This window comes from Drosophila yakuba, chromosome 2L (assembly GCF_016746365.2).
Source record: "Drosophila yakuba strain Tai18E2 chromosome 2L, Prin_Dyak_Tai18E2_2.1, whole genome shotgun sequence".
Classification (NCBI taxonomy): Eukaryota; Metazoa; Arthropoda; class Insecta; order Diptera; family Drosophilidae; genus Drosophila; species Drosophila yakuba.
In genome coordinates this window covers 6341039-6355870 of record NC_052527.2, presented here as the reverse complement: position 1 = coordinate 6355870, position 14832 = coordinate 6341039, and the positions used below count along the sequence as shown (strand labels likewise).

At 48.4% G+C, this 14832-nt stretch overlaps 5 protein-coding genes across 7 annotated transcripts; 2 read left to right on the top strand and 3 right to left on the bottom strand.

Moving 5' to 3' along the window:
- Positions 1-97: 97 nt before the first annotated feature.
- Positions 98-5492, top strand: LOC6527060 (transport and Golgi organization protein 1). The gene is made up of 7 exons (XM_002088117.3): positions 98-373; positions 480-2759; positions 2874-3310; positions 3374-3506; positions 3661-4285; positions 4345-4446; positions 4505-5492. Exons 1-7 carry the CDS (start codon positions 226-228, stop codon positions 5241-5243), a joined length of 4464 nt encoding a protein of 1487 aa, XP_002088153.2. The 5' UTR covers positions 98-225; the 3' UTR covers positions 5244-5492.
- A 72-nt stretch (positions 5493-5564) lies between these two features.
- Positions 5565-7160, bottom strand: LOC6527059. Of its 2 annotated transcripts, none has more exons than XM_002088116.4 (3): positions 6997-7160; positions 5876-6947; positions 5565-5819 (listed from the first exon to the last, which is right to left on the bottom strand). In XM_002088116.4, the coding sequence occupies exons 1-3, from the start codon at positions 7032-7034 to the stop codon at positions 5703-5705; spliced, it is 1227 nt and encodes a 408-aa protein (XP_002088152.1). In that variant the 5' UTR covers positions 7035-7160; the 3' UTR covers positions 5565-5702. The 2 variants fall into 2 exon arrangements, with proteins under 2 accessions (XP_002088152.1, XP_039226332.1); XM_039370398.2 differs by having other exon boundaries at positions 5876-6936; positions 6997-7136.
- A 114-nt stretch (positions 7161-7274) lies between these two features.
- On the bottom strand, positions 7275-8873 carry LOC6527058 (retinol-binding protein pinta). Its single transcript, XM_002088115.4, has 3 exons — positions 8356-8873; positions 7912-8284; positions 7275-7841 (listed from the first exon to the last, which is right to left on the bottom strand). The coding sequence occupies exons 1-3, from the start codon at positions 8658-8660 to the stop codon at positions 7578-7580; spliced, it is 942 nt and encodes a 313-aa protein (XP_002088151.1). The 5' UTR covers positions 8661-8873; the 3' UTR covers positions 7275-7577.
- Positions 8874-9511: 638 nt separating this feature from the next.
- Positions 9512-13071, top strand: LOC6527057 (ubiquitin conjugation factor E4 A). Its single transcript, XM_002088114.3, has 3 exons — positions 9512-10286; positions 10344-10726; positions 10866-13071. The coding sequence occupies exons 1-3, from the start codon at positions 9563-9565 to the stop codon at positions 12735-12737; spliced, it is 2979 nt and encodes a 992-aa protein (XP_002088150.1). The 5' UTR covers positions 9512-9562; the 3' UTR covers positions 12738-13071.
- On the bottom strand, positions 12958-14632 carry LOC6527056 (acyl-coenzyme A thioesterase 9, mitochondrial). 2 transcript variants are annotated; one of them, XM_002088113.4, is made up of 3 exons: positions 14425-14632; positions 14121-14363; positions 12958-14056 (listed from the first exon to the last, which is right to left on the bottom strand). In XM_002088113.4, the coding sequence occupies exons 1-3, from the start codon at positions 14564-14566 to the stop codon at positions 13113-13115; spliced, it is 1329 nt and encodes a 442-aa protein (XP_002088149.1). In that variant the 5' UTR covers positions 14567-14632; the 3' UTR covers positions 12958-13112. The 2 variants fall into 2 exon arrangements, with proteins under 2 accessions (XP_002088149.1, XP_015053597.1); XM_015198111.3 differs by lacking the exon at positions 14425-14632 and having other exon boundaries at positions 14116-14199.
- Between the last annotated feature and the right edge of the window lie 200 nt (positions 14633-14832).

The following is a 14832-nucleotide window of genomic DNA, read 5'->3' as shown; positions in this document are numbered from 1 at the left end:
AAAAAAAACATAGTTAATAGTTAGTGGAAACCTACTAAAAATGGCCTTTTCATATTTTGGTATTTTTCTGGGGCCACGCAGCATTCCTTGGCGCACCGCGTACGGTCACACCAATGAAAAGCCAACTCAGCTGAAAGTGAACCCATTTTTATACACAAAAATTAATAGCTGCAGCGAAATAAGTTGATTATTCACCCGACCACTGCGCCCCAAAAACAATGCAAAATGCGGCTGACCAACGAGAAAGCGACAATGCAGCCCCAGCTGAGTGACTTGGCCCTGTTTGTGGGCCTGCTGATCTGCTGTCTTCCAACTTTGACGTGGGCTGCGACTCTCTCCGACAAGCGACTGTGCGCCGACCCGAAATGTGAACGTAAGTTGTAATCTACGGAAAGACAAGTCAGCCTTGGGCCTCAAGCAGCGCTATGTCTCTTGAAATTGCATAATTAACTCGGCGTTATGTTGGGTTACTCTTTCAGAAATTATCTCAACGGGCATTGCCAAAATCAGCTATGCCACCGGCGGCGAGGGGCTGATATCCTTCAAAATCAACTCCCCCATTCGCGTCCTGTCCAAAAGCGCTGGCTCCAATAGGCAGCTGTGGGGTGTGGACATCAATGGGCGGCGCGGCTATGCCAATAAGGACTTCATCATGGAGAAGAAGATCCTGATCAAGGACAAGGACCTGTTGTTCGAGGTTCCAGTGGTGGGACCTGGCAGTCCAGTGCAGACATCGGAGACTCCGGTGAAGCCTGTGGAGACACCAGTTCAGCCCGTGGAGCTACCAGTTCAGCCCGTGGAGACACCAGTTCAGCCCGTGGAGCCAAAAGTTCAGCCCGTGGAGCCACCAGTTCAGCCCGTGGAGACACCAGTTCAGCCCGTGGAGACACCAGTTCAGCCCGTGGAGACACCAATTCAGCCCGTGGAGACACCAGTTCAGCCCGTGGAGACACCAGTTCAGCCCGTGGAGACGACAATGCAGCCCGTTCTAAACGCCTCTGAGTCAACCGATGACCTGGCAACGACCACAACGTCACCACTTGAGGTTGCCGTTGATTCAATAGTGGTTGAACACGACAAGCTGCAGGATCAGCAGGTTCCTGATCCTACGGCGGCTTCCAAGGCCCCAGTGCAGGTTATTGATGGCACTGAGCTTCCCCTGGAAGCCATTCCAGCTGTAGCCGAAGGTGCCATTGTCTTAGGGAATGCACAAGACCCCCATGAAGCAACGAAATCGGACTCGGCAGTTGTTGACACGAAAGAGCCACTGGCATCAACTTCTGAGCCCATTAAATCGCAGGAAGAGTCAAAAACACAGGAACCTGCGAAAGAAGCTGAGAAACCTTCCCCACTGCCTCAGGCCATCAACGCTGAACTTGAAGATTTTGACGATTTCGATTACGGGGATGACGAGACAGACACAGACGACGACGATGACGACTCCAACCAAGGTAGTCAAGATAACGAATCCATCACACAGATAGGAAACGATAACAAAACAATTAACGAATCGATTGAACTAAACCCTCTTATGGTCGAGCAACTGAACACAACTGATAAATTGGAGGATACAAAGGATGAGACTAAAGAAAAACAGGCAGAAGTGGAGGTCTCTAAGCAGGAAGCCTCTCTTTTACCTACTGTGGCGTTAAATGGGTCGACACTGATAGAGCAAAATGATCAGAAGGAATCTGCCAAGCAGAAACTGGATGCAGCCGTGGAAATAAAGTCGGCAGATCCTTTGCCAATCGAAGCGGTCGCCGAAAAGGTTGCTGAACCTCTGCAAGCGTTTGTTGAAGATGAAATAAATGAAGAAATAGCTTCCGTTTCCGCTGAAGTCCAAGCTGAGCCTGAAAAAGATATCGCCACCGAACCTATTGTTGCTCAATCTGATAATGAAATAAAACCTCTATCCGAGCCAGAAATCAGCTCAACCGCTCCTGTCGCTGAAGAGGCACCACTAAAAGCAGAGTCTGTCGGCCTGCCGCCCCTCTTTGAAAAGAAGAACTTTGAGAACCCCAATGATTACTATAAGCAATTACAAGAACAACAGGAAAAAGAAAGACTATTTGTAGAGGCGGAGCAGCAGAAGAGGTTACAAGAGGAGGCGGAGCAGCAGAAAAGGATGCAAGAGGAAGCAGAGCAGCAGAAGAGGATACAAGAGAAAGCGGAACAGCAGAAGCGTTTACAAGAGAAAGCAGAGCTGGATAAAAGATTACTCGAAGAAGCCGAGCAACAGAAGAGGTTACACGAAGAATCAGAGCAGCTGCAGCGATCAAGTGAGGAAGCGCAGCCACAACTGAGCGTTCAGGTGGGCGATTCTGTGGATGCACAGTCCAACGACATCGTTGATAACACCAATGAGCACAAGCCAGAGCAATATCAGCAGCACCATCATCATCCAGAAAGTGCCTTTAATTACCCGTCAACTGCATCACATACAACTCCAACGCCTGATGCTGAATCACCGTACGCAGCTATTCAAGATGAGACGACAGATGCACCCCAAACAGATAACCATCGTCAGGGAGTTGGTTCCGTGGAGCCAGTAGCTCTGCCCGCGACGGCTAGCCCCGTGTCGGAAGTTACCGTCAAGGAGGATGCCGCAGGCTTCGGTCTCTTTGCCACGATTGTCGATACCGTAAACAATTTTATCGGAAAGGATCCTCAGAGTGCTCCAGCAGATAGCAGCGATGAACTGCACAGAATTCTCTATCCGGGAATACCTGAGGTGCCATCTACTCCAAAGAAGGCGGAAGGTGAGTCTTTTACGTATTCATTATAACTATGGTATTCTTAAGAAATAGCTAAAGCAAACCAGGAGCAAATCTGTCTAAGCGACTAATTTATATATCACATTTTTTTTTATACAGACACTGCACCTGCCGATGTGGATGGATATTGTGCCCGGTTTCAAGCCCAAGATGAGCACTGTCATCGCTCAATATCCCTTGATAATTTTGTGGAAGTAATGGCCGGCAAGCTGGTTGAGCATAGCCAACTTTTGCTGTGCGTTGTTATTGCGGCGACTTCTTCCTTGTTCTTCATGTTTGCATACTACTGCTTCTGCAACAGTAGTCAGGAGGGAGCACTTCTCTCGAAGCTGAACCATTTGGAGCGCAGTCTGTTGGCCTCGCACAAGGAGAACCTGATCATTAAGCACGACCTGATGACTACGCGAACAAAGTTGGCCAGCATTGAGGACAACTCCTTTGGCTCAAACGACATGGTGGCCGATCTCAAAAAGCAGCTCGAATCTGAGCTATACGAGAAGGCTAAGCTGCAGGAGCAGGTTGGCTCACTAGAAAGGGTAGGTCCACATCATATAAATAAAGAAACCCTTACTTAACAAATCACTCTTTTTTTTTAACAGGATCTGGATAACGCGGCTGAGGCTGGCCTGGAGCTCAACAAGATGCTGTCCGAAGTCCTGAACAGCCAAAATGGTGATGAGGCTTTCATGAGCACCGTCGACGAACTGCAGCGTCAGCTTAATGAGCAAGAAAGTGAGTCAAACCAAATTTAAAATGATTATTCGATGTTTACTTATTTAAATGAATTTAATATTTAAGGCAGTTTTCTTTTAGCTTTTGGTTGCAACTATTTAGAATCCAAAGCACTTATCTGTGTATTAAATGTAGAACACGCTTACTTTTGCAGAGATCATCATCGAAATCAACACAAGTCTGGCAGAGAAAAGTAGGGAAAACAGCGAACTGCAGTATTCCATTACGGAGGCCACGACACGCCTTTCCAGCGAGCTGAAGACGCTACAAGAGGATAACTACGAGTTGGAGATGGAAAAGTCTAAGCTGCAAACTCGACTTCAAGAAATTCAGGCTGAAACGGAAACGGAGATGGCCAAGGCACTAGAAGCAAGGAATTACGAAATGCAAAGGCTGCAAAATCAGATTGTCGAGCTGACTGCCAAGTGGGAGCGGGAGCATGGCGATCTGCAAACCAGTCTAGCAAAGATCGAAGCTTTAGAAGATTGCCTTAAGTCTGTGAAAAAGGATACCAACCTCAATGTCCAGGAGCTGATCAGCTCGGCCAAGACACGCGGTGAACTCAACGCGGTCCATAAGAAGGTAGTCGAGTTGCAGGCGAAGGTGGAGCAAGAAGTGGCTCACAAGCAGCGTCTGGAGAGCCAGCTACAGCAGTCAAGTCAAGACGTTGAGCAGCTGAAGCAGGACTTCAACCAATCAGAGCGCGACAAGCTAGAAGCCCAGACGCGTCTTGAAGTCTTATCCGGCTACTTCAGGGAGAAGGAGAACGAACTTAAGAAGTATATTATTAAGAAATATCTATGAGCACAGTCTTCTTATCTCTCAATTACCATTTCAGAGAACTTAGTCTGCAGGAGACCAAGTGGCTGCAGCACCAGGGAGAGAATGCCAGCACAGTGGAGACCCAGACGCTGATGAAGAACGAAATCCAAACTCTGAAGTAAGTCAGAGTCGCGTCTTGTCACTTTCAAAGTATGTTAAAATCCTTTGTCCTGTAGATCTCAGAATGACGAGCTGCGTGCCGAGATTGAGGCCCAAATAGCCTCCCACAAAGCTCAGATGGGCACGCTGGAGAATCGCGCTCATGAGTCCTGGCTGGCGGCGCGCCAGTCAGAGCGCCGATGCGAAGAAGCGTTGGCCGAAGCCGCCAGCCTGAGGCGCAAGCTGACCACGATGGCCAGCGGAGGAGGAGGGGTAGGCGGAGATCCAGGCGTAATGGAAGCCATCGCCGCCAATGGAGCATCTGTGCTGGGGGCGGAACTGAAAACGGCACCATCGCCGCTCCCCTTGCCGGGTTCACCACTACTGAACATGCCAAATCCACTGCCATTCCTGGCGGCACCCTTCTCACCGTTCATGGGTCTGCCGCCGCCATTCCTGCCGCCAACTGGAGCGGGAGGAGCACGTCCTCCGCCACTGGGACGCATGCGCTCCCCGCCGCCATCGAGCCGCGGCGATCGCGATCGGGAGCGATACTCAGACTATAGCGATTACGATGACTACGACGACGATGAGGAGGACGACCGGGGCATGGACCGTCGTCGAAGGCACAGCGGCAGCTGGGGTCGCCGGCATCGCGGCTCCTACAGCCACTCGCCGCGCACATATCGCTCGTTGTCGCCGTCGGACAGTCGGTACAACTACAACGACACGGAGACTGACTTCAGTCCACCCCCAAGTCCGCCACCCGTGTCCTCGGGACGCAGCGCGACATCGCGACCTTACAGCGAGGTATAGGCGGATGGGTGTTCCCGTGCAACCAAGTCCTACCAAGTATATTAGACTCAAAACTAGTTCAAATATATTTATTAATCAACGATTATCGAACGGTCGGATCGGAGCGGGTCGGGACGGCCTCTTAAACCGATTCCCCAAAACAGGGATCTCAGGAGAATTCATCAACAACTTAGAAAACTCCTGTCTCAACGGTGAATGATATCCAAGAAAATTGAAACAAATTAAACACAATGACAAACACCAATCCAATGTGAGCTGTTTTAATCCGGAATTGGGAACATATCAACAAATACTAATACTTTGTAAAAGAAACTTGTAAAATTTGCCAGGGATAATTTGATATGTAGTCAAAAACCATTTTAATAATCTTGATTGCTAGCTTATCGACGAAAGACTTATCAATTAAATAACACATTCCTGGTCCTTTAAGTTAAAAATTAACTAAGCACTTTGTGTGAATCACGACTCGTGGCGTATAAATTCCAGTTCTATACATTCGCCAGGTAATTGTGAATAGCTGCTACTCGTCGCACTGAATGAAACATTTAGTTTAGGATGTCTAAAGTGCTTGGAAATCTGCGAAAACGTATGAGTTTTAGAACCAACACTTTAAAAATCAGTAGTGTACATACCAAGTCTTCCTTGTCGGTCTTATAAAAATGCATGGTCAAATCCTCCATTCGCTGGTTGAGGGCACGGTTCATCGTTGATTTGCTGAAGGCAAAGAACTCGTCATACAGAACCTGGTTGGACATGCTGAACACCCTGAGGCGAGGACAGGCAAGCACCGTGTCCCATATACCATCGGCATTTACCCAGATGCGCGAGTTCTCTAGATGCAGTTGCTCCAAGAGGGGAAAGCAGTTGATGATCGTTGGAAAGTCAATGTCGCAACATCCTTCATCATCGACGAGCGTTAAGCATCGGAGACTACGGAGTTTGGCCAGCACCTCGGTTTGCATCATCCAAATATTATCGCTGAATGCGGCAGCCAACACATCCTGACCTCTTATGCGTCCAATGTCAGACAGCACATAATCCAATTGATCGAAGTTGTGCAGGCGAAGCTTCTTCAGTTTGGGCAGGTCCAAGAGTTGGCTAATGCTTTCCCTACTAAGATGAACTATGTCCAACTCCAGCTCCTCCAGTGCCTGCAGCCTACTGATGGCCCGAACGTAGGCATCCTCCTCAGCCCTGTGCCACTGGATACTAAGAGCCTCAAGGTGAAGGTTGTGGCAGATGTCTTCGAAGCATTGGGTGCTTAAGTACCAGCACAGTTGCAGGTCGAGTCGGCGAATGTTCCGCCAACGACTGATGTGGTTACCACTGGTGTTCCCGCTCAGCCCGATGGCTTCCAGCTGCGGAAAGCAGTCAACTAGAATGCCGATGTCGGCGTCTCCATCAATTTCACTGCTCTCATCGCCCAAGTAGGTCAGTTGCCGCACATTGGGAAATGTGTGGCCCTTCCACCGCTCCAGTTGATCCATGGCCAAGTAGCGGAGTGTGAGTTCCGCCACAGTGCAGCGAATGCACTGCAGGAATTCGTCCAGCACCTCATAATTGTCCTTGAATGTTTCCTGGTCCACTGAGTGCTCCGCCTCGCGCTGCCAGCTGTAGGAAATCACCGATCTCATTCGGGATGCCGGCTCGGAACTCTTCCATAGCTGCAGCTGCTCCTCCAGATTCAGATACTCTACAATTTTACTATTCAACAGTTATGCTTATGTCTATCCCGGAATGCAACTCAACTTACAGCAGGCAGTCATCATTGAGGTTCTCAATGCATGCCATTTCCACAATTTAGCCTAATCCTCACAAACCTCAGAAAAGTAGCCTCTTTTGCTAATAATAAGTAAGCTAGTAAATAAAGTAAGATTGTTGCTTATTATGACGAAAACATGCTGTCAGTGAAAGCTTTCGCCGGCAGAGCTTTCAGCTGTTGTCAACTCACTAATCCCAAACATTCCACATTAGGGCTATTCATTGGATCCCAACAAGTGACTACTTGAAAGTTCCCAAATTCATGAAGCATTTTAAAATGGACAACTAATTTGGTTTATTAAATAAATTAAAATTTCTTCCGTGCAAAATGTACTAATAAGTAATATAAGAAACAACAACATGATAAGCATTGCAAGTTTTAACAAGTGGGAACTCGACTATCAGATACCGGTTACTCAACTAGTGGGCGGGAAAAAATTTCAAAAATCTTCTAATTCCGGAGACCTTATCTTTCCACGATTTCTGTTTGTTGCTCTACAAGTTCCGATAAGATTAAGGCAGCTAGAATCTCGAGTTGCATTTGTAATCTACGCTGTTGCTTTTGGTTTACTTTCAGTCGATCTCCAGTTTCCGGAACGAGCCCACAGCTCCAAAGGAGGAGCGGTGGTTCCTTCGCACATGGTCTCCGAATTCGCGCAGCTTGTCATCGGCACCGAATGTTTGGCTCTCCTGAAAGTAGGGTCCGTAACTGGACAGTTTCGCCTCCATAGTGTGGCTTATGTCCTGCAGAGTGCCCCCAGTTCCTCCGTATTCCTGGGGCAAATGCTCGCGACGCACTAGCTCGAATATGGCCGCCGGATCGGAGCTGACCGAGATCTACAGGAAATCATCATATACATATGTAGGACTCAATTATGAAGGCATAATCTCTAGTAATGGGACTCACACGACTCTTAATTTTGGCGGGGAAAAAAGAGCGCAAGGAATTGAAGCCAGTTTCAAAGGCCGCAGGAACATTGATGAAGTGTATGCCCTTTTGACGCGTCGGCATCGCCTCATCCGCGAAGGTGGAGAACTTACTGAGCAACTGTGGCTGCAGGGCAAAGAGATGGGAACCCGTAATTCCAGCCATGTCCATTATCTCCACATAGCCACTGACCGTGGCGTTGTCGTCCTCGAACATCATGATCTCACCGAACATGGAGCCCACGCGGATTATGTCCTGGAACTTGTATTTACTCGTGTCGTAGGAACCAGCTCGAATTATGGTCACCCGCGGACCTGGATCGTCTGCCGCCATGGGGATTTGGAGGAGTACTCTGTGCGGAAATCGGTATGGGAACATAAAAGATTTCAGTAAACACTTCCTCTGTTCTACTTCGCCACTTACCCCGTTCGTACGATGTCCAGCACCTGGGGATCGGTGGCCAGGCGCCGATCATTAAAGACCTCGGGTATGGACCGCTGCAGCGTGTAGAACCGATCGAACTTCTCCTTGGCCCGTTCCAGACTGAACTTGGTGCCGCGCAGAAAGGCGAGCAGAAACTGGTCATCGGTGCAGGCCCGCAGATGTGGTTGCTTCAGTACCCAATCCCTCAGAGCCTCGATGTCCTGGGACACACGGGCTGGAATCTCGTTCAATTCCCTGGTGCAAATTTCTTGCAGGGCGGCATTTAGTGGACGAATCGCGCTCATTGTTAATAATAAGGAAAATGGGCTCTTTCGCGTTAATTGATATGGTAAAAATCGTTATTTTATGGGGAACCTCTCCACTTCCCAGCAAATCCGCGGATTGCGTGCATATGCTTACTGCTTGGAAGTACCTCGCCGACTGCCCAAATGATACACGAGTAACATGTGGAATCAACGACTTTTGCCTGATCATAAGCCGATTTAACGCAGCACGAAGACATTTGTGGACATGGTGGTTGTGGTTGTGGGTGGCGTTGCTCGGTGGGTTGCTCGATGGGTGGTGGTGGGTGGTACCAGGCTGGCGTTTGCCGTATTCCAGTCGGTACCCTTGGCTGTGGGTCGCTTTGCGATTGATTGTCTTAATTGGCTTTGGATTTACTTTTTGAGTGCATGCGGCTGCGGCTTTTGCAGGTCCGATATGAGCTGTTAAATCCCATTGATAAAGAAGGTTAATCGAGTGCAATTACTTAACGAAAGGCGGATTGATAACGTATGGTAGCTTGATAATTCGTTAACTGAAATGTAAACAAGGAAATTAATACAGAAGTGTTACTACATATCAATTTACAGTTCAAATAATTACTTCGCAACGCAACTTCCATTAGTTCTGCGTAGTAAGTTAATTTCGGCGCTCTTATAATTAAATACCAAGTGAAATATTTTTAAAAATGATTACATTAACTTATATTATATACACGGAGTTATTATATGCATGGATATTTATTACCAAAAATAAGAATGCAAATACTTATGCACATTTTTAACATTTTGAAATGTACCGCCAAAGGCGATAGCCACAGTATATTTTATACGGTATATTTTAGAGAGTTTACATTGTGTACTCCAACGGTCACACTATTTAGACCTTGTCAAACTTAAAAACCATAAAAAACTAATTTTTCCCGATGACGAGCGTCGAGGAGAATCCGTTCGCCGCTCTGCTCCAGGAGGGAGCCAATGACGATGGCGTGTCACACAAACTGGTCGAGGAGGTGCTCCTCTTTACGCTGAACAAGGCGTCCACATCCGCTGCCCTCTGCCTGGCAGACGTGGTGGTGGACACCAGCGAGGAGACCCTGAGCGAGGATCTGGTGGCCCACGCCCTCTTTGAGCGATTGATGCTGGCCGAGACCAGCCAGTATGCAGGTGGAAATTCCAGCGCGGAGGCCATTGAGCTGCGAGCCATGTGTTATCTTCGAGGAGCCTTCGCACGATGCGAGCGCATTCAGGCGGAGAGAAAAACCGATTGCTCCAAGGTGTTAGCGCTCATTCTAAACAATGCCAGCACCTGCATGCGCCAGCCGGACCTCTTTGCCCCGCAATCCTTTGGTGCCCAGTGGATGGAGATGTTTGAGCAGGCCGATGAGCACGACACCAGCACCCAGGAGTTTTTGATCCGCGTCGCCTGCAAGGTGATGGAGGAGGTCGACCCGATTGAGGCCCTGGGCGCCCTTAAGGCCATCTTCTACCCAGTGCTTACGGATCTCCAGAAGGTCATCGCCAAGGAGAACCTTATTACAATGAAGAAGAACGCATTTTGGATTCTTGGATTCTTCGTGCGCGACAAACGAGCAGCAGTTTTAGGAGAACTTCTAATTGACTTCACCACTCCCAATCCCAAAGCTAAAGGTATTTTTGGCCAAACCTTCCTAATAGCTGCAATTAAAAAAAATCGATATTTTTCAGGTGGCGAATATATGGACACTTTGTTGGGCAGTCTACTGTGCATCTCAATTCTGCCAAAGACCCAAACAGCAAAATACGAGTTTTTCCAGGAGCTGTCACTAAACCAAACGGACCCTGCTCTGTGGGCTCTACTGTCACATCACCAGCAGTCCATTTTCCTGCTGGTCAAGCAGCTCCTCGTGCTCTCACCCGAAACCAAGAAAAAGACCCTCCAATGGCTAGCCAATTGCCTGGATGCAAATGTCTCCCGTGGTCATCTGTGGAGCAATATCAATATTAACCTGAACCAAACAGTTCACAGCACGGCCAGCGATGCCTTCATGACCAGCCTGAGTGCAGTCCTCGCACGTCTCTGTGCTCCCCTGTGTTTGCCCTCGTTAAAGGTAAATACATCTCTGCACTTGCTTTTTAAGTTCATTTCTAGGTGCGTTACTCAAAAAACACACACTCAGAGGTGTTGCATTCCTCAGGTCTTTAAGCAAAGCTTGCATCTAGTAATACATTTTTAAATATTCGCTGCAGGTACTCTTGGTGGACCCTACATATTGTGCAGTGCCGGACAAAGATCGTCAGGCGAAGAGCGTGAGCATGCTAAAGGCCCATGATGAGACTTGCCTGCTTACCAGCGAAGATGGTGAGGAGCGTTTGACGGCCGAAAAGTACAATTTCGTGACGGAGATCTTTTACATGACACACAAATGCTTCGAACTCGCCAATCGTCCCTGCATTGAACGCCTCGTTCGCGTGATGCGCGAGCTGCAAAACACACAGACGGCATACGGAGAGGTCTTAAACAGCGATCCCAATAACGAGCTGACCAAAAACCTGTACCGCATGATAATAGAACAGATGCAGGAGGTGCTGTGCATCAAGAACACGCTCTCCGAGCCCACCAATGACACGTTCCTATTGAAATTCTTCGAGGCTTCGGCTGTTTGGCTCACCGAGATCGCTATGCTGCCCCGTGAGACTTACGAGCAGTGCGTGGACAAGCGGGACTTTTCCCCACAGATTTTTCGCAACCTGGAGCTGCTGTCAGACACACCACCCTTTGTAGCACCTTATTTGCAATCAGTGCCAGAGAGCATTATCGACAACATTTCGGCGTATTTGAATTTCTGCCGGAGACTGAACGGCGATCAATACATCCATATATATTTCTCCGCCCACGATGCCTTTTTCAAGATGATACTTCTATTCATGGGCAGCTCCGTGCTGGTAAAGAATCCTCACCTTCGCGCCAAACTGGCTGAAGCCCTGGAATTTCTCTTGCCCACACAGATTATGGGTAGCAACCGGCAGACTTTCGCTACCCATGTCTTCGACAGCCATACGGATCGATTTAAAGTGGTCCGCAGCCTGCTGAACGTTTTCGTAAGCATTGAAATGACTGGACAGTCGGTGCAATTCGAGCAGAAATTTAACTACCGACGGCCCATGTACGCTATAATGGAGTTCCTGTGGACCAAACCCGAGCACGTTCAGTGCTTTCGTGACCTGGCAACGGAAGCGGAGCAGAATATGGAGGCCATTGAGCCGCCCATATTTTTGCGTTTCATAAATTTGCTTATTAATGATGCCATCTTTCTGTTGGACGATTCATTGTCCAATCTGGAGCAGATCAAACAGCTTCAGCAGGCGCAGGAAAATGGTGAGTGGAATAGCTTGTCGCATAATGAGCGTCAACAGCAGGTGTCGAACCTCCAGCATCTGGGCATGCTAGCGCGATTTGACAATCTCATCGCTAAGGACACTATAAATCTCCTCAAGCTGCTCACCACGGAAATCAAAAGCATTTTCTGCCACAACAGTATGGTGGATCGTATGGCAGCCATGCTGAATTACTTCCTGTTAAATTTAGTTGGCCCAAAGAAAGAGCGCTTCAAGGTGAAGAACAAGAAGGAGTTCGACTTCGATCCGGCTCAAACGGTGCTGGAGATCTCTCACATCTACATTAATTTGAGCTCCGATGACAGCTTCTGTTTAGCGGTGTCGCAGGATGGCCGTTCCTACAGCGAGCAGCTCTTCAGCTATGCTGAGAACATCCTAATCCGAATCGGAGGTGGTCAACTTATAGGCGAGGTGTCCGAGTTAGCTGTAAAGGTTGCGCGTTTGGGTGCTCAATACAAGGAGGAGCAGGAGCTGCTGGCTGATGCGCCGGAAGAGTACCTGGATCCGATCATCTCCACGCTTATGACCGACCCTGTGGTGCTGCCAAGCTCCAAGGTAACCGTGGATCGTTCCACCATCGCACGTCATCTTCTAAGCGATCAGACCGACCCCTTCAATCGCGAACCGCTCACTATGGATAAGGTGAAGTCCAACGAGGCTCTGAAGCAGGAAATTGAGAGCTGGATTGAGGGCAAGCGGGAGGCGGCCCGCTCGAAGAGTTGAGAGAGCAGCGAAACCGCAGCTGCCGGCTCAGTTGCCCAACCAAAGAGTTAGCTCCACGGGGTATCGGATAAGGCAATAGTCAATGTTTTTGTTTCATAAGAATTCCAGTCATACATGGTGTTATGTGTATATGCAATCCTTATATAGTTAGCGGTTTTTGAAATTTATTCTTAATCTATTTGTCTATGTCCCTGTCAAGCAAATAAATTCTCAAACAATGTAAAAAACTTGCACAGCAGGATTTATTGTAATCACATCTGGTTTTGTGTTCAGTATATGTGTACATATATGTTTAAATAAACACGAGTTTCGCTGATAAAATAACTATGTAAAATAGTTAAAGTAGCCTATGTTTTATTGAACCCAAAAATGAAATCACTCAATGCCTCCTTTCGCTTCATTGACTATGTCGTGGCTTACTGAGTCATGGTAGCGGTTGAAGTAGCGACGACCAGTAAGGTACCACAGCGCCTCGTGATAGCTTCTGGGCAGGATCTCCGGAACCACATTGCTGCAGGAGTAGGTCAGGTGCAGCACATTGCACCTTCGCTCCTCAAAGCTATTGCTACCGATCGCATTCACCACCGTCAACAGCTGAATGAAGTTTTTGTGGGTGAAAACCACGTAAGCCTTCAGTTTTATGTAGCTGTGGACGGGAATGGAATGGGTGAAAGTGACGTCCGCAATGGACCGGATCATGCAACGCTGGTTGGTGTAGAGGGAGACCGTCATGTAGCTAATCTCGATGGCCTTGCGGATGATGAACCCACCGAAGATGGTGTTCGATTCATTTCGGTTCTCCGGAAACGGATGCACCAGGGTTCTGCGGCGCCACTTGGACATCCAGCGGGAGTTCGGTGGAAGAGTACTCATATCACTCGGTGAAGGTCCGTCAGCGCCCTTGGTGCGGGTAAACAGCTCGTACATGAGCTGTTGTTCCTCCTTGGTGGGCAGCTGCGACTCAAGACGAGTCGTTGCATTGGCTCTGCGCTTCTGTGCTTCTTGGTAGAGACTCTCCTCCAGCTTAGTGGCCGGCACCAGAGGATTCACGGGAGCCGGGCCATTATTGACGGCATTGCGGGCCTCTACCACAAAAATGCCCTTTGCCAGCAACATTCCGTTTTGTCGCACATATGCCGTGACCTCCATGTAGCTTTTGTCCGTCCATGAAACGTGACCCGAAAGGGACACGTCTGCATCCGCTATAAACTCTTCCTGCAAGAAGTGGGCGTGGTCCACCAGCAGGGTGATAAATGTGTATGGCAGCGGCACACCCTCCGGAAGATTGGGCAGATGAATGTGAAGATGGCAGATCCACACTGCAAGGTCCCCATCTCATACATCAGGAATTTGGCTACGGACTAGTTAGTTAGCTTACTTTACCGGCAAGTAGGTCCAGCTCCTCTATTATCCTGCCCATGCGCAACAACCCTCTGCCGTAAACAAAACGTTGCCTCATCACAGCGTCTGTTTCCAGGAGCACCTTGGCTGTTGTATATGAGTCCACCATGGAGCGATTGGGCAGTTCGTCTTGCTTCGGCTGAAACTTGAGCAATCCTTCCCGGCTCTTAGGGATGATGTGGTAGCCCGCTTCCACGCCGACGTGCTCTCTGATTTTCTTTGCCACTGTGCTTGGAATTGGAAGTGGAATAAGTGCACGAAAATATGGGGGCCTACCCGGGGTTACCATCTGCCATCGTGCCTGAGGAGTGTCCCGACTCCAGCTTCTCCCCTCCGCGTTCCGCGAACCTGTGACGAAGTGCACCCAGTTGGGGGCACAGGTGCCGCACGGCGATCACCCTTCTGCCAAGGTGCTGGCTCAAATTCATTTAAATTTTAAACTTATGTCAAACAGTAAACTACAGAAAGCTAAAATGCTATGTAATGTGTTTTTAAAAAACGGTAACAGAATAACGGCTATTAATTTAACAGAATTTGTAAAAATCGCATGAACTAGTTTACAAAGCTTTCCATTCCATAGTGATCTACCTTTCCTGTTTTGAAAACTACATTTCGAAAGCGCATTATGAATAAATTTGTTAAATTTTTGTTAGAGATCACGTAGCTTAACAATTTGAAAGCTTGATTTGTCGAA